Source organism: Anthonomus grandis, chromosome 13 (assembly GCF_022605725.1).
Source record: "Anthonomus grandis grandis chromosome 13, icAntGran1.3, whole genome shotgun sequence".
NCBI lineage: Eukaryota > Metazoa > Arthropoda > Insecta > Coleoptera > Curculionidae > Anthonomus > Anthonomus grandis.
The window spans coordinates 810,316-832,533 of NC_065558.1; the positions used below are offsets into that span (position 1 = coordinate 810,316).

General features: G+C 29.3%; 2 protein-coding genes across 3 annotated transcripts in view; both read left to right on the forward strand.

Annotated features, from left to right (window-relative positions):
- The first annotated feature begins 4,645 nt into the window (after positions 1-4,645).
- Positions 4,646-7,916, forward strand: LOC126744305 (sialin-like). 2 transcript variants are annotated; one of them, XM_050451692.1, is made up of 8 exons: positions 4,646-4,885; positions 4,930-5,107; positions 5,167-5,400; positions 5,463-5,637; positions 5,691-5,948; positions 5,998-6,274; positions 7,463-7,589; positions 7,651-7,916. In XM_050451692.1, exons 1-8 carry the CDS (start codon positions 4,845-4,847, stop codon positions 7,816-7,818), a joined length of 1,458 nt encoding a protein of 485 aa, XP_050307649.1. In that variant the 5' UTR covers positions 4,646-4,844; the 3' UTR covers positions 7,819-7,916. The 2 variants fall into 2 exon arrangements, with proteins under 2 accessions (XP_050307649.1, XP_050307650.1); XM_050451693.1 differs by having other exon boundaries at positions 4,647-4,885; positions 4,939-5,107.
- A 1,929-nt stretch (positions 7,917-9,845) lies between these two features.
- LOC126744139 (uncharacterized) overlaps positions 9,846-22,218 on the forward strand; it is a 93,914-nt gene continuing 81,541 nt past the window's right edge. The window contains exon 1 of the mRNA XM_050451485.1: positions 9,846-10,058. The gene's annotated coding sequence lies outside the window, so the exon portion shown is untranslated. The remainder of the gene's footprint in view (positions 10,059-22,218) is intronic.

Below are 22,218 nucleotides of genomic sequence, written 5' to 3' on the forward strand. Positions count from 1 at the left end.
GTGATCTTCTTGTTAGTTTTATTTAAATGTGAATTTAGCGAATAAATTCACAAGACACTATTGAGAAAAATGTTTGACTATTTTAAGAGGTGGAAATTTAGCGAATAAATTTCCCCAAGTTTTCAGAAAATTTTGAATAAATATTAGAATTTATTAAAATCCGTATTTGTGTTTATAACCCCTTAGAGATTTCATGTAGATGTGAATTTAGCGAATAAATTCACCGAATTATTTTGAAAAGAGAATTTTTATTAATGTAGTGATCTTCTTATTAGTTTTATTTAAATGTGAATTTAGCGAATAAATTCACAAGACACTATTGAGAAAAATGTTTGTACTATTTTAAAAGGTGGAAATTTAGCGAATAAATTTCCCCAAGTTTTCAGAAAATTTTGAATAAATATTAGAGTTTATTAAAATTCGTATTTGTGTTTATAACCCCTTAGAGATTTCATGTAGATGTGAATTTAACGAATAAATTCACCGGATTATTTTGAAAAGAGAATTTTTATTTATGTGGTGATCTTCTTATTAGTTTTATTTAAATGTGAATTTAGCGAATAAATTCACAAGACACTATTGAGAAAAATGTTTGACTATTTTAAAAGGTGGAAATTTAGCGAATAAATTTCCCTAAGTTTTTAGAAAATTTTGAATAAATATTAGAATTTATTAAAATCCGTATTTGTATTTATAACCCCTTAGTGATTTCATGTAGATGTGAATTTAGCGAATAAATTCACTGGATTATTTTGAAAAGAGAATTTTTATTTATGTGGTGATCTTCTTGTTAGTTTTATTTAAATGTGAATTTAGCGAATAAATTCACAAGACACTATTGAGAAAAATGTTTGACTATTTTAAGAGGTGGAAATTTAGCGAATAAATTTCCCCAAGTTTTCAGAAAATTTTGAATAAATATTAGAATTTATTAAAATCCGTATTTGTGTTTATAACCCCTTAGAGATTTCATGTAGATATGAATTTAGCGAATAAATTCACATAATTTATTTTATTTTTTCATGCAAACTAAACCGAATCCAATCGTACATAAACATGCCAAAAAAGTCAACACTAACAAGTATTAGCATAATTGAATATGCATTAATAAAAATAAAATAGTAAATAAAATCTAAAATTAATTCAAGATTTTATTGTTACTAGAATTATTTTATTCTTTAAATGTGAATTTAGCGAATAAATCCACAATGAATTAATTTAACAAATTGACTCAACAATTATTTACTACTAATAAAATATGAATTTTTGATTCTGTATTAAGTATCCATAAATCAAAATAAATTTCATGCAATTGTAAAAAAAAATCAGTACTTACCTTTTACTCCAACTTGACAGGAACCACATTAAAAACACACACTCACACTATACACAACAACACTGAACCTGTACCTGAATAAATTCACCGTAAAATTTTTAAAAGAGAATTTTTGTTTATGTGTCAATATATTTATTAATTTTATTTAAATGTGAATTTAGCGAATAAATTCACAACGCACTATTGAGAGTATTTATATTTATAACCTCTTAGTGATTTCATGCAGATGTGAATTTAGCGAATAAATTCACCGGATTATTTTGAAAAGAGAATTTTTGTTTGTGTCAATATTTTTATTTAAATGCGAATTTAGCGAATAAATCCACAAGACACTTTTGAGAAAAACATTACATTAAAGTGTTTCACTGTTGTTAGTGGTGGAAATTTAACGAATAAATTTCCTTAAGTTTTCAGAAAATTTTAAAATCCGTATTTGCATTTATAATTCCTTAGTGATTTCCTAGATGTGAATTTAGCGAATAAATCCACAATAAATTGACTCGAAATAAAATATGAATTTTTGCTTCTGTATTAAGCATCCATAATTCAAAATAAATTGCATGCAATTGTAAAAAAAAATCAGTTCCTACCTTTTACTCCTTACTCGACAGGAACCACATTAAAAACACACACTGAGACTGTACCACCCTATAAACCACAATGGCACCACTTTCTTCCGAACTACTTCTACCGACTATGGAACAAGACTGACTGAGGTACCTTCCAAAACTGACTGAATCCCGAACCCCTTTCCCCCACCCCTCAAACGACTGCGCGCTCTCAGTAGAGAGGGTTGCGCGCGTCTTTACTTTCACTTTTCGTGCGTACTATAGGTTAGTTTATAATTTATTAGTCCAGTAAAATTAGAATTAAACTCAAATTTTATTTTTATTTTAAGAAAATTGTACTTTAGTACAAATCTTACCACAAAAAAAATTGACCAGATATCGTTTTGAAAATTTGTACACATATTCCAAAGATAATTTCGTTGGACACCTATTTCAGCGTTTTTCCAAATTCGAACAAGAATTTGAGAAAAAAATTTTTTTTTGGAAATATTGATTTTTTTTTATATTTATTTGACATAAAGTTCATAACTCAAAAAATTGACCAGATATCATTTTGAAAATTTGTACACATATTCCAAAGATAATTTCGTTGGACACCTATTTCAGCGTTTTTCCAAATTCGAACAAGAATTTGAGAAACAAATTTTTTTTTGGAAATATTGATTTTTTTAAATATTTATTTGACATAAAGTTCATAACTCAAAAAATTGACCAGATATCACTTTGAAAATTTGTACACATATTCCAAAGATCATTTCGTTGGACACCTATTTCAGCGTTTTTCCAAATTCGAACAAGAATCTGAGAAAATTTTTTTTTTTTGGAAATATTGATTTTTTTAAATATTTATTTGACATAAAGTTCATAACTCAAAAAATTGATCAGATATCATTTTGAAAATGTGTACACATATTCCAAAGATAATTTCGTTGGACACCTATTTCAGCGTTTTTCCAAATTCGAACAAGAATTTGAGAAAAAATTTTTTTTTTGGAAATATTGATTTTTTTAAATATTTATTTGACATAAAGTTCATAACTCAAAAAATTGACCAGATATCATTTTGAAAATTTGTACACATATTTCAAAGATAATTTCGTTGGAAACCTATTTCAGCGTTTTTCCAAATTCGAACAAGAATTTGAGAAAAAATTTTTTTTTTGGAAATATTGATTTTTTTAAATATTTATTTGACATAAAGTTCATAACTCAAAAAATTGACCAGATATCACTTTGAAAATTTGTACACATATTCCAAAGATAATTTCGTTGGACACCTATTTCAGCGTTTTTCCAAATTCGAACAAGAATTTGAGAAACAAATTTTTTTTTGGAAATATTGATTTTTTTAAATATTTATTTGACATAAAGTTCATAACTCAAAAAATTGACCAGATATCACTTTGAAAATTTGTACACATATTCCAAAGATCATTTCGTTGGACACCTATTTCAGCGTTTTTCCAAATTCGAACAAGAATCTGAGAAAATTTTTTTTTTTTGGAAATATTGATTTTTTTAAATATTTATTTGACATAAAGTTCATAACTCAAAAAATTGATCAGATATCATTTTGAAAATGTGTACACATATTCCAAAGATAATTTCGTTGGACACCTATTTCAGCGTTTTTCCAAATTCGAACAAGAATTTGAGAAAAAATTTTTTTTTTGGAAATATTGATTTTTTTAAATATTTATTTGACATAAAGTTCATAACTCAAAAAATTGACCAGATATCATTTTGAAAATTTGTACACATATTTCAAAGATAATTTCGTTGGAAACCTATTTCAGCGTTTTTCCAAATTCGAACAAGAATTTGAGAAAAAAATTTTTTTTTGGAAATATTGATTTTTTTAAATATTTATTTGACATAAAGTTCATAACTCAAAAAATTGACCAGATATCACTTTGAAAATGTGTACACATATTTCAAAGATCATTTCGTTGGACACCTATTTCAGCGTTTTTCCAAATTCGAACAAGAATTTGAGAAAAACAATTTTTTTTGGAATAAATGATTTTTTTTTATATTTATTTGACATAAAGTTCATAACTCAAAAAATTGACCAGATACCATTTTGAAAATTTGTACACATATTCCAAAGATCATTTCGTTGGACACCTATTTCAGCGTTTTTCCAAATTCGAACAAGAATTTGAGAAAAAAAATTTTTTTTTGAAATATTGATTTTTTTTTATATTTATTTGACATAAAGTTCATAACTCAAAAAATTGATCAGATATCATTTTGAAAATTTGCACACATATTCCAAAGATAATTTCGTTGGATACCTATTTCAGCGTTTTTCCAAATTCGAACAAGAATTTGAGAAAAATTTTTTTTTTTTGAAATATTGATTTTTTTTTATATTTATTTGACATAAAGTTCATAACTCAAAAAATTGACCAGATATCATTTTGAAAATTTGCACACATATTCCAAAGATAATTTCGTTGGACACCTATTTCAGCGTTTTTCTAAATTCGAACAAGAATTTGAGAAAAAATTTTTTTTTTGGAAATATTTTTTTTTTAAATATTTATTTGACATAAAGTTCATAATTAAAAAAAATTGACCAGATATCATTTTGAAAATTTGTACACTTATTCCAAAGATAATTTCGTTGGACACCTTTTGTTTAAATATCATATTTTCAATTCACAATTGCGTTCCTTAAATTTAATTTTTAATACTATTGGAGTTCCCCTCTTATCAATTTTTATTATGCATTATATACATTCAAGTAATAATTTATGCCAATAATAATACTTTAGATACTATTTACATAACAACATTACCCCCTTATCACAGAATAAAAAAATCCATGGGGCGATAATATACTGTCAGCCTGATATATTACACACCTATTAATTAAGGCTTCGCTATTTAAATGTTTAAATAATTATAAGCAGTTGAATAAGTATACAGTTATAATGGAAAGAGGGACTGCCGTAGAGGATCCAGAACATTTAAAGTAATTTATTCTAAACTATAATAATGTCGAAAATAAATTAATAGGGATTTTAGGGTTGGATCTCCATGGCTTTTCTGGCAACAGAAGCGTTATGTGTTGGCATTCCTAGTGTTCCTTGCCAATGTCAATATGTACACTATGAGGACCAACCTTAGTATTTCCATAGTGGCCATGACCCAGAACAGAATGAATTTATTGGAGAATGGAACTGTAGAAAATTTGGTAAGAAAAATTATGAGATTTTCAAGAATTTTTTTTTCTATAGTGTGACCCTTCTGTAGGGTCCAGAATTTGCCTGGAGCAATATAGCTCAGGGATATCTTCTCAGTGCCTTTTTCTACGGTTACGTTTGTACCCCATTACTCGGAGGTTGGCTGAGTAAAAAATATGGAGGCAAACTGTTGTTTGGTGGATGTTTATTGGGGTCTGCCATAGTTTCTTTGTTAGGCCCATGGTTGGCCCGATGGAGTTTTTATGCCTTTTTGGTCGGTAGGGTGTGCGTCGGTTTATTAGAGGTCCAGTATTCGCTTGTTTTTTTTTTTTGTTAAATCATACTTTTTTCGGTCCCCTATTATAGGGTTTAGCGCATTCGAGCAACTATTACCTTTGGTCGCACTGGATTCCGCCCGTAGAAAGAACCAAAATCACTTCCCTTTCACTATCAGGAAATTACGTGGGAAACGTGTTTTCAATGGTGTTTTTCGGGTTCTTGGTGCAACGCACCGGTTGGAAAAGCTCCTTTTGGTGTTCAGGTTTGAAATTATACCATTTATTTGCTTCATATTAAAACGTATTCTATTCCTAGGTTTTCTAAGTATAATATGGTTCCTATTTTTCTGGTGGCTAGTCTCTGAAACACCGGCCACGCACCCGAGCATATCAAAAACGGAATTAAATTACATCCAGACCTCCATTAACCGGCCAGAAAATGCGAAAATTAATGGACCGGTGCCATGGAAACTTATGCTGACCAGCATGTCGATATGGGCCTACATGATGGTGTCTTTTTGCGAAACTTGGGGGTATTTTACCTTAATGACTTTGCTGCCGAAATACTTTAAAGGTATCGGACAAATATTTCCTTCTTCTGATTTTAATAAAATAATTTTTAGATGTATTTAAAATCGACCTTTTCCAGTCAGGGATTTTATCTGCATTACCTTACGTCTGTATGTTCTTTATGATGTCTATAGCTGGGGTAACTGCTGATATTGTAATAAGGAAACAGTGGCTTTCTCCGACGAATACAAGAAAATCTTTTATAGCGGTTGGATTTATTACTCAGGCAGTTTTTATGAGAGCCGCAGCGAATTGGGGTACCGTCATGGGTACTGTTTTTTGCTTGGTTATAGCCATTGGGGCCAGTTCTTTGGCTATTTCTTCTATCAGGTAATATAAATTACACTAGTCTATTCATTGCAGTATTTTAGGGCATACTCTGTAGATTAATTATATGTGAACAAGTTGGTTATAGTTAAAATTTAGCTTAACTAGGACATTTTTGATTCCATGATGAATTTTCATTAAATTTTATAGCTTTTTAAGAATTATTTAAGAACTACTGAAGATATTTTTAAGAAGCAGTTTTTACTTAAAAAAAGGATGTTTTTAGATTAACAATTCTATAGATGTGGCCCTAATATTTTCGGAGCTAAAGTCAGTTTTGTCTGCTAAGACCCAGTACTCTCCAATATAAGATTTTTGAAATATTTTAAAACCTTTAATATTTTTAAACATTTTTCCACATTACTTAATTTATTTTTGAAATTCTTTTACAGTATTATAGGGGACGCTTAGGTCAATTTTGTATGTAGGTACTCCTAGTTTTTATTACATAAACAATCGTTATTTGCTTCGTTTCTTTAGTAAAACAAAGTATTGACGGCTGTAATTCCTATCAAATGGAAGAAAATTAAATTCTCTTAAAAAAATGTCCTTTGCGTTTTTTTTATGAAATTGCATAATATTTGGGTAAATTGAAAAAAATTTGAGGACGTAGATGCTCCTAGCTTTTTGCATTTAAAATTTTTATTTGCGTCTTTTTATTAGTAAAAAAAATTGTATTGGGGGTTGTAATAATTGATATTAGATGAATAGAAATTAAATACTTATTAAAAATGTTTTTTAAAAGTTTTTTTGCGTAAAACGGGAAAAACTGACGATGTAGGTGCTTCTAGTTTTTTCCATACAAATTTGTTATTTGCTTCGTTCCTTCAGTAAAAAAAATGTGTGATTTACTGAAATGTGTCGTTTAACATAATTATCAATAATTTTTTATGCTTTCCTGGCATTTAAGGGTATTTATCACCAATTTAAATACACACCTAAATTTTTTAACACATATTTGAAAAAAAATTAATCCCTTTGAAATAGTATAAAAATTAGATATTTTCACCAATGTTTCATACAAGAAAGAGAGTCTTTTCCTAAGTACGACTCTGTTTTTTTCTTGCCACATTTCAACCGTCAAATTAGGTAAGTAAAAGTTTGGGCAAAAACCCTGATGACGGTCCTTTTTTTCACCAAACTAAAAACAGGTAAAAAATCCTTAATATTACTTACCTAATACAATTTTAGTGTCCAACCTTTGGATCTTGCGCCAAACAACGCGAGTATAGTTATGGGACTATGTCAGACTGCCACGTGTATCACCGGGGTATTAAGTCCCACTATAGCCGGTTATATCGTGTCCACTGAAAACCCTGTAAGTAAATAAATAAATCAACACTTCGAAATCAATAAAACTCTATTTTTGGTTATTTTAGAGACCAGAAGAATGGCAAACGGTATTTTATATAGCGGCAGGAACGTACCTTGTCGGACTAATATTTTACTTCATTTTCGGGAAAGGTGATATGGAGCGGTGGGATTTGATCGCGAAAGATGACAATAAAAGTTGTAGTACTTTTATTTTTAAAAGTGAAAATCATTAATAAAATACTTTAATAAAAAGAAAAAACCCACTGTTTTAACCTGATCTTGCAGAAACCGCATATTTGTCTGTCTGCGAGCAACAGAACCATTAAATCTTCTGGCTGCGGTCCTTTGGTTCGTGTATTATTATTATTAAAGACACATTTAAAGGTCACCAGAGATTACTTTAATTGACCCACTTTTTCATGAATAACGCTAAGAAAAATTTGTAAATGAATGGGTTAAGTATTTTATTTAAATGCCACCAAGCAATAAATAAAATATTTTAAAAAGGGATATATAAAATTGTCCTTTTTGTTCTATAATAGGATTTGCATATGAAAAACTCACTATAAAGAGTCTGCTGACGTGGGTGAAATTTATGAACGTATATGTATGTAAAGCAAAAATTATATATTTTTGTTGAATCATTTACTTTTGAACTTTGATAATATATTATGCCTCTAGGTCAATTACCACAGAAAATAGATGTGACTTTAAAAAATAAAGTTAACGTAAATCAAGTGGAGAATTTCAACGAACGTTTATTCGACAAACTGATTCAATAATAAACAAAGTTTATAGCAAATATTCTTCTGAATATTATATTTTTTATTTAACCAGAATATTCCTGCTAGTTTTTGAGTTTTTGAGATATGGGGCTTTAAAGTGGGTGTCCACCTTGAAAATCAAGCATGACTTTTAGACAATTTTATTTAAAAACTGTGATGTTTAAAAAAAATTGCTTTCACCGGTTCGATTGTACAAAATATTCTGCTAAATATTAGATTTTTTTTTGAGTATGTTCTTACTAGTTTTTGAGATATCGGATTTAAAAGTGAGTGATCACCTTAAAGATCACAGATGACTTTTAGACACCTTTAAGAAGTCTGATATTGCCAAAAAATTGCTTTAACTGGTTCAAATACTAGATACAATTTTTACAGAAAATTCTACTGAATATTTGGTTTTTTGTTTAATGAGAATATTCCCACTAGATTTTGAGATATCGGATTTTAAAGTGAGTGACCACCTTGAAGATCACAAATGACTTTTAGACACTTCTACTTAAAAAGTCTGATATTGCCAAAAAAATTGCTTCAATTGATTCGAATACTAGATATAATTTTTACAGAATATTCAACTGAATATTTGGCTTTTTATTTAATGAGAATATTCCCGCTAGTTTTTGAGATATCGGATTTTAAAGTGAGTGACCACCTTGAAGATCACAGATGACTTTTAGACACTTCTACTTAAAAAGTCTAACTTTTCAAAAAATTACATTGGTTGGTTCAAATACTAGATACAATTTTTACAGAATATTCTTCTGCATATTTGGCTTTTTGTTTAATGAGAATATTCCCACTAGTTTTTGAGATATCGGATTTTAAAATGAGGGACCACCATGAAGATTACTGATGACTTTTAGACACTTCTACTTAAAAAGGTCTGATTTTTCAAAAAATTACTTTAATTGATTCGAATACTAGATACAGTTTTTTAAATATAGGACTTGACGTGTGTGATATATGGACTTCTTGAAGATCAAGTCAGACAGCACTACTTAAAAGGTCTCTTATTTTAAAAAAATCTGGATTGATTGGAATTCTTGATAACAGATACAGAATATTCGAATATTATGCTTTTTCTTGAATGACAATATTCTCACTTGTTTTTGAGATATGGTACTTTAAAATGAGTGGTCACCTTGACATGGCACTTAAACACCATTACTTAAAGAGGTCAATATTTCTCAAATTTGTACTTAGATTAGTTTGAATCCTCGGCAACATTTGTCTAGAATATTTTGACTTCTTTTAAAAAGAATATTTGGGATCTAAATTTGGTTTTTTTTTTTTGGTAAGTCTACTATTACTTCTATTCCTCACACTTCACTTTGGACACTTATCTAACTAGAAACCCTATTCTCCCTTCAAGATTTTAACTCCACATATTCAGACCTAAAGAAAAAGAGAACAATTAGTCCCAATAACAATTGAACTATTTCCTTCCGCCCAAAAACCAGAAATTCGCCAACAGTCTCTCGGTGAAAATCAGCGTGGAGAGACCTGTACTGGTGCAGCGAGTAAAACGTATCTGATCGAAAAATAGTCGTCGCATTTGTAGACGCGCATTGGTCGCTTCGACTCTTATATTGAAGCCGGCTCGAAGGACCGCGAAACCCGGTGTTTTTTTTTTTTTTAAATTTAATTTGCTGTTTTTTATGTGTACATTAAGGTGGATATATTTACTGAATGTAAGTCAATTTTTAACGCATACCTTATAGATAATTTTTAAGTACCCACTCGTTTTACGGCCTGATAAATGGCTTTGTTTTTTTTTTTTAATATTTGTTTGTTTGAATAATGTATGATCCATGGAAAGGACAATTAAAAAAAAATGTAATGCACGGAATGACATAATCCCCCCACATAATAATAATTCGCAATAAAATATGATCGTTTTTTTCTTAAAATAAATTCAGAGCGGGGTGACAAGATAATTTTGCATTGTTTTTTTCACACCTTATTTTGGCATTTTTTTAAACAACTTTAAATTTAGAGCAGATATGATTGCAAAATCCTTTTACGGCATCCATACACAATCATTTATGATTAATTTTAATATCGATATGCAGTTATCAAAAGAGTTACAAGCAAATTTACAAACGAAATGATCAATTTAACCCCGTTTCACGGTATCTAAATTCTTCTAATTTTACCCTTAAACTTAAAAAGTACCAAATATTTTGATCTATTGGATTATGCACAGGATTTCGAGAAAAATTAATTTTTTTTTTGTAAAATTTGTTTTATTGTACAAAACGTTCATATATCAGAAACTTGACTGGGTTCAATTTTAAAAATTTGTACAGGATATTATTAAAAAAATTTTTTGGTAATTTTTATTTATTGTACAATCAATCAATGAAATATGCTTTATTGTCAAAAATTTTAAAAAAATTTGTAGGCAAAGCTATACATAAAAAGCAAAACACACAAATATATAAATCAAAATACAAGTACTAAATAAATATATACAAAACTGGGTACAAAAGACATAAATGTACATGGTCAAATTTCTTATACTAAATGTAAAAAGTAAGAAAATAGGAAAGTAAATAAAAAAAGTAACAAAAACAGTCAAAAACATTAATACAATGTTTAAAAAGTCATAAAAATTTTTAAAGAAATTTAGCAAAACAAAATTTTGCTATTCTACATCATAAAAAAACTTAAACAAAATCTTTATATCTTTAAAACTTGAATCGAAATTAAGGTACAAAGTTGTAAATTTGTAGAAATAAGCTTTGGACAATTTCAATAAATACCTTTTTAATAGATAAAAAATGTTGCCATTTATCCTTTTTGTTAGTTGAAATCTGTGATTAAATGCTTTTTGTTTAATTTTGAGCTTATAAAATTACTTTGTATTTTTTTCTAAGACCAATAATTTTACTTTTTAAAAAATATATTTATTTTACTTTCTATAATTTTATTATATTTGTTTGTTTTTAAATTATCTTTTTCATAAATTTCTTAAGAAAATTGCGTATTTTGTTCAAGGGGTTTTTAATGACTTTAGAAAGAAACAGTTCAAACTTTCTTGCTGATTTTCCTACTAGAGAAAAAAAAATTTTTATCAATTTTCCAGTCAATTTTTAAAAAAAAAAGCTTACTTGTTTTTTTGCAAAATAATTAATAAAAATTATCTTTAGTATTTATTTTGCATTATTTTAATATCTCTATTATTTTTATTATACATAATCATTTTTTTTTAACTAACGTTTACAAATTTCTCCATTATTTCAGGCAAAGAAAGTATATATTTTTTTTAAATTTTTTTTGTTAAAGTTTTATAGGATAATTTTTTATTTATTTTACTGAAATATTATATTTACTTAAAACGTTCTTTTTTCCCAGAATAAAGTGAATACTTTGTCCACGCATATTTATTTCCATTATTCCATAGAATGATTATATTTTGGTAAATTTTTATACACTTTTTCCGTTTTTAACATGTGTTTTATTTATTAGTGTAAAATTCATCATTATTAATTCAAAATTTCCAATTTTTTTAATTTTTTTTAGACAACTTTCATTACACCAAATAACATTTAAATAAACCAATTTTTTCCCATAGATTCTACGCAATAAAATTTCAACAAGTGGCTTAATTCCAACAAAAACAATTCGGCTACACACGACCATATTAATTTTTGCAATAAAACTATAATTATATTTAATATTAATAATTTTACGACTGACATAAAATCTTTTGCCAATAAACGCGTTCAGCAAATCTGACCCATTTATCTAGAATCTAATCGAGATCGCGTTATTTTTCTATATAAACCCAAAGATGATTCGCCTTAATCCGATTGTCGTCGTTATTTTTAGTTTCTTCGTTTCATTTAACATAACTATAATAAGAAAGTAGTCAAAGCGTGTATCAAAGTGTTAATCTTAATTGCTAACAAACTTGTTTCTGGGTTATTAGCATTTTCTTAATTAAATTCTTAGATTGAGCCACACGATTTTTCATAATTTCGCTCACTACAGTGTCGTTTGTTTATTTGTGACAAACAATATTATAAAAACTTCCTTGCATTGCAAAACCGTATTATTATTATACGGCGCTGTTAAAATAATTTTATGACCGTTGCATTTAATGGAACGAAATTGTTTGTCTATGATTTAGTCGTCCTTGACTCAACATAATAAATATTTTCTTTCAAATATCATATTATTGTAATTTTTTTAAATTAAATTGTTGTATGAAATATTCCAGGTAGAATATGAGTAAATGTTTTCAAAAGGCAAGTGTCTCATTTACCATAAATAACTCAATTTATTTAGGAATTAGGGAATCATAAAATATTGAAATATTTTGCAAATATTTATTATTGTGTAAATAATACAAAAAATATAAACAAGATTGATTCCTGAACTAATGCCCCAATGTCGTCATCTTCGACTCATTGTGCATATTTTTGCACTAAATGAAATTTTAAATTAAAATTATTAAACGCAGCTCTTTCCATTTACAGAAACAACTGTTCAATCGATAATAATTCGATATGACTTACTAATTTAATTATTTATTGGTTATAATCTTGACAATGAACACGTCATTATATTTTAAAAATTAAAAAAAAAATTGTAGATATAATTTTTTTAATTTTAAACGATAAAATTAAATGTCTTTAAATTTCAAAAATGTGGAGATAAGTACATTCTTTAAGGAAAAAAATGCAATTCTAGGATCTCACAAGAAAAAACACATTTTTTCACCCAAAACCGAATTTTGACCTAAAATAAATGTTAAATTTGAAAAATTACATATTGTTTAAAGCATAATATGCAATTTTTACCTCGTCATATAAATAACACACACTTCTTGTAAGCCAAAAATTACGGCATTCTTTCTTATATAAACATTCACGGTGATTTGTAAACAAAGTTAGATTCAATGGATTTTCTCGTACGGGTGATTTACTACATCCATTGTCATTTCTATTTTTACATTCGGGTGATTTAAAATAATTTGTATTTTTAGTGTCGGGCCATTATTTCCTTTAAATATCAACAAAACTATTATTCATCGTGAACGGCGGTCACCGCCGCATATCGTCAACAATAAATGATCGACCCATATTTTAAATCACTGGTGTTAAAAGTAAGTTATTTATTAAAAATCTGTTTTCAAATGAGTCAAAGACGTAGAAAGAATATTTTAAGGATATACTATACTTCCAAGAAAGATATGCATCATCAGAATAGATATTCCTGGAACGTAAATTTCTATTTCCGACTTATCTCCAGTCAAATGACTCATTAAAGTTGTTTCAGATTTAAGTGAAGAAGTGAGATGCGGTAGAAAGTGAAAAAGTGGACTTTTTACCCTTTTTGGGCATATAAACGGATCTGAGTCTCATGAATCATTGACGATCACTATGAAATTATTTCTCCCGTCTGTAAAGTTCTTAAATACGTAAGAAAAGTATAATTTTATAATGATCCAGAATGTTCCTGAGAGGTGAGATGCGGTAGAAAGTGAAAAAGTGGACTTTTTACCCCCTTTTGGGCATATAAACGGATCTGAGTCTCATGAATCATTGACGATCACTATGAAATTATTTCTCCCGTCTGAAATGTTCTTGAATACGTAAGAAAAGTACAATTTTATAATGATCCAGAATGTTTCTGAGAGGTGAGATGCGGTAGAAAGTGAAAAGGTAGACTTTTTACCCCCTTCTGGGCATATAAACGGATCTGAGTCCCATGAATCATTGACAATCACTATGAAATTATTTCTCCCGTCTATAAAGTTCTTAAATACGTAAGAAAAGTACAATTTTATAATGATCCAGAATGTCTCTGAGAGGTGAGATGCGGTAGAAAGTGAAAAAGTGGACTTTTTACCCCCTTTTGGGCATATAAACGGGTCTGAGTCCCATGAAACATTGACGATCACTATGAAATTACTTCTCCCGTCTAAAATGTTCTTAAATACGTAACAAAAGTACAATTTTATAATGATCCATAATGTTCCTGAGAGGTGAGATGTGGTAGAAAGTGAAAAAGTGGACTTTTTACCCCCTTTTGGGCATATAAACGGATCTGAGTCCCATGAATCATTGACGATCACTATGAAATTATTTCTTCCGTCTGTAGAGTTCTTAAATATGTATAAAAAGAACAATTTTATAATGATCCAGAATGTTTCTGAGAGATGAGATGCGGTAGAAAGTGAAAAAGTGGACTTTTTACCCCCTTTTGGGCATATAAACAGATCTGAGTCCCATGAATCATTGACGATCACTATGAAATTATTTCTCCCGTCTGTAGAGTTCTTAAATATGTATAAAAAGAACAATTTTATAATGATCCAGAATGTTTCTGAGAGGTGAGATGCGGTAGAAAGTGAAAAAATGGACTTTTTACCCCCTTTTGGGCATATAAACAGATCTGAGTCCCATGAATCATTGACGATCACTATAAAATTATTTCTTCCGTCTGTAAAGTTCTTAAATACGTAAGAAAAGTACAATTTTATAATGATCCAGAATGTTTCTGAGAGGTGAGATGCGGTAGAAAGTGAAAAAGTGGACTTTTTCCCCTTTTTGGGCATATAAACGGATCTGAGTACCATGAATCATTGACGATCACTATGAAATTATTTCTCCCGTCTGTAGAGTTCTTAAATATGTATAAAAAGAACAATTTTATAATAATCCATAATGTTTCTAAGAGGTGAGATGCGGTAGAAAGTGAAAAAGTGGACTTTTTACCCCCTTTTGGGCATATAAACGGATCTGAGTCCCATGAATCATTGACGATCACTTTGAAATTACTTCTCCCGTCTAAAATGTTCTTAAATACGTAACAAAAGTACAATTTTATAATGATCCAGAATGTTCCTGAGAGGTGAGATGCGGTAGAAAGTGAAAAAGTGGACTTTTTACCCCTTTTTGAGCATATAAATGGATCTGAGTCCCATGAATCATTGACGATCAGTATGAAATTATTTCTCCCGTCTGTAAAGTTCTTAAATACGTAAGAAAAGTTTAATTTTATAATAATTCATAATGTTTCTGAGAGGTGAGATGCGGTAGAAAGTGAAAAAGTGGACTTTTTACCCCCTTTTGGGCATATAAATGGATCTGAGTCCCATGAATCATTGACGATCACTATGAAATTATTTCTTCCGTCTGTAAAGTTCTTAAATACGTAAGAAAAGTACAATTTTATAATGATCCAGAATGTTTCTGAGAGGTGAGATGCGGTAGAAAGTGAAAAAGTGGACTTTTTACCCCCTTTTGGGCATATAAATGGATCTGAGTCCCATGAATCATTGACGATCACTATGAAATTATTTCTTCCGTCTGTAAAGTTCTTAAATACGTAAGAAAAGTACAATTTTATAATGATCCATAATGTTTCTGAGAGGTGAGATGCGGTAGAAAGTGAAAAAGTGGACTTTTTACCCCCTTTTGGGCATATAAACGGATCTGAGTCCCATGAATCATTGACGATCACTATGAAATTATTTCTCCCGTCTAAAATGTTCTTAAATACATAACAAAAGTACAATTTTATAATGATCGAGAATGTTCCTGAGAGGTGAGATGCGGTTGAAAGTGAAAAAGTGGACTTTTTACCCCCTTTTGGGCATATAAACGGATCTGAGTGCCATGAATCATTGACGATCACTATGAAATTATTTCTCCCGTCTGTAAAGTTCTTAAATACGTAACAAAAGTACAATTTTATAATGATCCAGAATGTTTCTGAGAAGTGAGATGCGGTAGAAAGTGAAAAAGTGTACTTTTAACCCTCTTTTGAGCATATAAACGGATCTGAGTCCCATGAATCATTGACGATCACTATGAAATTATTTCTCCCGTCTAAAATGTTCTTAAATACATAACAAAAGTACAATTTTATAATGATCCAGAATGTTTCTGAGAAGTGAGATGCGGTAGAAAGTGAAAAAGTGGACTTTTTACCCCCTTTTGGGCATATAAACGGATCTGAGTGCCATGAATCATTGACGATCACTATGAAATTATTTCTCCCGTCTGTAAAGTTCTTAAATACGTAACAAAAGTACAATTTTATAATGATCCAGAATGTTTCTGAGAAGTGAGATGCGGTAGAAAGTGAAAAAGTGGACTTTTTACCCCCTTTTGGGCATATAAACGGATCTGAGTCCCATGAATCATTGACGATCACTATGAAATTATTTCTCCTGTCTGTAAAGCTTCTAAATACATAATAAAAGTACAATTTTATAATGATCCAGAATGTTCCTGAGAGGTGAGATGCGATAGAAAGTGAAAGAGATTTTTTTTCTAAATAATTCTTCTTAATAAGCATCATAGTGCAGCTAAAAATCACAAAAAATTGAGGCTAAATATATAAAAAAGTCAATTGAGCCCTTTTTCTGGCAACATTATTAAAAAAATCATTTCTCATTACACAAGGGTTTTAAGTATAAATAGACTAACTATTTACCCCTTTTCTAATTTGGAAAATTTGAGGGTTTACCAGAAAATCCGACACAAAACCGCACATCTGCCCCATAAATCTCACATTTACACCAAAGCTGTTCAAATTAACTTAATAAAAATATAATTTCCAAGAATCTTATCATAATCTTTATGTGCGATTTCTTCCCGTTTGTTTGATATTCTTTTATAGTAGAGTTACTCATTAATTAATGCGGGTTTTTTTGAAGTGCTTGCGTTCGTAATACGGCAAACATCACACGTTGACTCTTTAAGATGTTTAACACCCAGAAAAACAGGAATTGAAAATGGCATGTTTTAGGATTAACTTTCCCGAGAACGTTCTTAGCATGTGACGACAATAGAAATACTAATTAACTTAACGCGTTGACACGCTAAGCTCTGTTAATCTAGCGTGACAAATAGGCTCACGTGTGTTGTGATTTAATTGTTTTTTTTTTAGAAAACTGAAGAACAAGAAGAGAGAGAGAAAGGTTATAAAGGTTATATCACAATAATCCCTCATGCGGAACGAAGCGATTATGATCGAGATGATACGGTTATGTCATGGGGTATTATTACGTTCGATAAGGTATATTTTAGTTAAAGGTAGTCAATTATTTTGAAAGGCGATATATATAGGGTTGAGCTATTAAAAGAAGCATCTTCTAGGAAGAAATCACTAGCATTTATTTTTTAAGTGAGAAATTTAGAATTTGGATCTCACTCATGTTTTTAATATTCTATTTGATAAAGCGAAACATTCCCGTTTTCTTAAAAGGTTTCAGGAAATTCACTTTTTAATGGTATTTTCAGAAAACCGATCCGAATTTTCCTACTAAAAAACAAACAAGTGAAGGACACTATGGACGATGATTTCATTGTCATCCGGTATATGACCTAGACCCGTTTACATTGATACGGGCCATAAATTAATTAAAAAACCCTAAACATCAAGTATAATAATTATTAACGATCGTTAAAATGTTTTGTTGTCTTTTTTTGCGTACTTAGGAGATATGACAGTTTATTTATTTTTAGAAAATGTTTCTTATGCTTCAAGAATCTCCTCGAATCACTTCATTTTTCCAAATCAATCTTTGAATTGTTCATTCGACTCATTCTCTTTTATTCGTGTTTATTTTGACTCAATTTTGCCGAAACCTAAAAGCAATTTAAAACATCACTCAGAATGTTTATTTGCCTAATAATAAAACAAACAAACAAGCGATTACATCATATAATCAAAAATAAATAAATGTTTAATTTGACAGCTTGAATTGGCACAGTAGGACTGGCTAAATTAAGACATATGCCACTTTCCTTATTGATTAGACCAATAAATAATATATGCCTCAATTTAAATTAATTAATTTTGGGGTATCTGTTTAGTTATTCGTTTGGAATTAATACAGTTACACAAGTGAATAGATGATTAGATTGATCGATTAGGACGGATCAAACAAAGGTTATTGTAAGCCAGTTACAACGATGTAAAATCAATTTTATGGTTCGAGTATTTTTTAAAATTTTAACTTGATTTTAGGGCCTTTAAAACGATCATTAAATGTGACCTTTTAGGTATGGAATTCGTGCTCTCCTGCAGGGTCGTAAAAATTGGCGGTCAGACTGACGTTATTAATAGCTATTATAAGGAGGTGTATAAATTGAGTTTCTTTAGTATATAATTTAAAAAAAAATAACAGTCCTATTGTATTTTAAATTACAGTAATGTAAAAATAGAAATGACAATGGATGTAGTAAATCACCCGTACGAGAAAATCCATTCAATTTAATTTTGTTTACAAATTACCGCGTTCTGAAAATGTTTATCGAACCGAGAACGTCGTAATGTTGCGTGTTGTAATATGGGGAAAAGTTGCATTTTATGCTTTAAAAAATTGGCAATTTAAATTTTAACTGTAAAAAAACCTTAACCTATTAAATTTAAATCAAAAAGGTAAATTTTATTATTTAAAAGGCTAGGAATCTATTTTTAAAAATTACCATGTTTTAATTTAATTTTTTTCATTTTCAAAAATTATCATCCAATTTATAAAATAATAAAATTTTTAAGAATTTTTAAAGTAGAAATGTCTCTGCAATTTTATCATTAAAAAATGTAAAAATTATTTAAATAAAATAGTTATTTTTAAAGTTACACGCGACTTACAATATACGATTTTAAATTTTTGCTGGCCAAAATCCGAAAAAAGGCCCAAAAATATATAAAATACTTTCCGATATTACTTATATAAAGGAATCCACTGCAAAAATAAAAATCTTTAAATATCCCATTTTTCAAGGTTCTTTTTCTCCCACTGTGTGAAAAATACATCAAAAATTTTATTTCTTGAAGATAACTTTAACTATTTTTTGCATTGTACTCATACATTTTTCGCAAAAAAATTAAAATTAGCTTTTTCTTTTGAAAAATGCGATTTTCCATTATTGTTAGAGATTTCCATGTTGTCGTGTTCTTTCTTGTTAATTTTTGGAAAAAAATTGTAAAATACTTTTCAAATCTGCTTTAATAAAGGAATCTGCTGTTGAAAAAATAAAAACCCTTAAATTTCCCATATATTTTGAAAAAATTGCTTGTTTCTATCATTAATGTTTTCTCCCACTGTGTGAATAATACTTTCAAAATTTAATTTCTTTAACTTACATTATCCTTAATAATTTTTATGTGACCCACACTGGGGCAAATCTATAGGTTTTTTCTGGAAACTAAAAAATGCTATTTTTTTATAATATACTATTTTCAATTTTTGCTAGCCAAAGTCCGAAAAAAGGCCTATTATAACTCCTTCCTTGTTTCATTTTTCGTAAAAAACCGCGAAAATTAAACGTCTGCGACAGACGTTTCATTTACTCTAAAATTAATAATTCTCTCAGATATTCTTCTTAAATAATAAATTCGATAAAAATACGCACATTACACACATTTATTTATAATCCAAGAATTTCGATACATAAATTTATTATAAAGTACAAAATAAGCACCTAAGTAATTTAATACTTGTGTATGCCTATATAAAAATATATTATTAAAGAAATTGTAAATCTTGACGATCTTTGGATTCCAGCTCTTTAAATGAATAATTTTATTTAAGTAGTCAAAGACTACACTACATATACATATATACAAATAACTACAATCTGCTCTCAAAGCCGTTTGATACTAACAATAATAATAATAATAATAATAATAATAATAATAATAATAATAATAATAATAATAATAATAATAAAAGGACAAGATATAAAGAATTCAATATAAGGTAGGAAAGAGAAGCAATTCAGAAATTAGTTGGTAATCTGCATTAATATTTTTTGACTAATAAAATTTACTAAAACCATGGCCTAAAACTACTAAAATTTTCATGATTACATTTCTTGACAATAATCAAGATAAATAGAATAAATAATCTATAAAAAAATGCTTAATTTGCTTATGATTCTGTGGCAAAGTAAGATTGTTATGCATATTAGTCCTGGTGCCTTGGAAATGCGTGATTTGTTTTTTTGAAATATCGGTACTATGTATAAAAGAATTTACTGTTTCTATATAAAGATGATCTAGATCGCTAATATACTTATCAGAGTTAATCAGGGTAGTTAAATTGACCTCTTAATATGCGGTAGGTAAGTTTATAAACGGCAGAGATAATTTCAGAGTGAGCGTCAAAGATTTATGAGACTCAGGTCGGTTTATATTCCCAAAAGGAGGTAAAAAGTCCACTTTTTCACTTTCTACCGCATCTCACCTCTCAGAAACATTCTGGATCATTATAAAATTGTACTTTTCTTACTCATTTAAGAACTTTATAGACGGGAGAAATAATTTCATAGTGATCGTCAATGATTCATGGGACTCAGACCGGTTTATATGCCCAAAAGGGGGTAAAAAGTCCACTTTTTCACTTTCTACCGCACCTCACCTCTCAGAAACATTCTTGATCATTATAAAATTACACTTTTCTTACTCATTTAAGAACTTTACAGACGGGAGAAATAATTTCATAGTGATCGTCAATGATTCATGGGACTCAAATCCGTTTATATGCCCAAAAGGGGGTAAAAAGTCCACTTTTTCACTTTCTACCGCATCTCACCTCTCAGATACACTCTGGATCATTATAAAATTGTACTTTTTTTACGTATTTAAGAACTTTACAGACGAGAGAAATAATTTCATAGTGATTGTCAATGATTCATAGGACTCAGATCCGTTTATATGCCCAAAAGGGGGTAAAAAGTCCACTTTTTCACTTTCTACCGCATCTCACCTCTCAGAAACATTCTGGATCATTATAAAATTCTACTTTTCTTACTCATTTAAGAACTTTATAGACGGGAGAAATAATTTCATAGTGATCGTCAATGATTCATGGGACTCAGACCGGTTTATATGCCCAAAAGGGGGTAAAAAGTCCACATTTTCACTTTCTACCGCATCTCACCTCTCAGAAACATTCTCGATCATTATAAAATTACACTTTTCTTACTCATTTAAGAACTTTACAGACGGGAGAAAAAATTTCATAGTGATCGTCAATGATTCATGGGACTCAAATCCGTTTATATGCCCAAAAGGGGGTAAAAAGTCCACTTTTTCACTTTCTACCGCATCTCACCTCTCAGATACACTCTGGATCATTATAAAATTGTACTTTTCTTACGTATTTAAGAACTTTACAGACGGGAGAAATAATTTCATAGTGATCGTCAATGATTCATGAGACTCAGATCCGTTTATATGCCCAAAAGGGGGTAAAAAGTCCACATTTTCACTTTCTACCGCATCTCACCTCTCAGAAACATTCTCGATCATTATAAAATTGTACTTTTCTTACTCATTTAAGAACTTTATAGACGGAAGAAATAATTTCATAGTGATCGTCAATGATTCATGGGACTCAGACCGGTTTATATGCCCAAAAGGGGGTAAAAAGTCCACTTTTTCACTTACTACCGCATCTCACCTCTCAGAAACATTCTGGATCATTATAAAATTGTATTTTTCTTACATATTTAAGAACTTTACAGACGGGAGAAATAATTTCATAGTGATCGTCAATGATTCATGAGACTCAGATCCGTTTATATGCTCCAAAAGGGGTAAAAAGTCTACTTTTTCACTTTCTACCGCATCTCACCTCTCAGAAACATTCTGGATCATTATAAAATTCTACTTTTCTTACTCATTTAAGAACTTTACAGACGGGAGAAATAATTTCATAGTGATCGTCAATGATTCATGGGACTCAGACCGGTTTATATGCTCCAAAAAAGGTAAAAAGTCCACTTTTGCACTTTCTACCGCATCTCACCTCTCAGATACACTCTGGATCATTATAAAATTGTACTTTTCTTACGTATTTAAGAACTTTACAGACGA

Coding starts and splice junctions, on each gene's coding strand:
- LOC126744305 (XM_050451692.1), top strand. CDS start 4,845: ATGGAAAGAGGGACTGCCGTAGAGGATCCAGAACATTTAAA. Junction 5,108..5,166: donor ATGGAACTGTAGAAAATTTG/GTAAGAAAAATT, acceptor ACCCTTCTGTAG/GGTCCAGAATTTGCCTGGAG. Junction 7,590..7,650: donor TCGTGTCCACTGAAAACCCT/GTAAGTAAATAA, acceptor TGGTTATTTTAG/AGACCAGAAGAATGGCAAAC.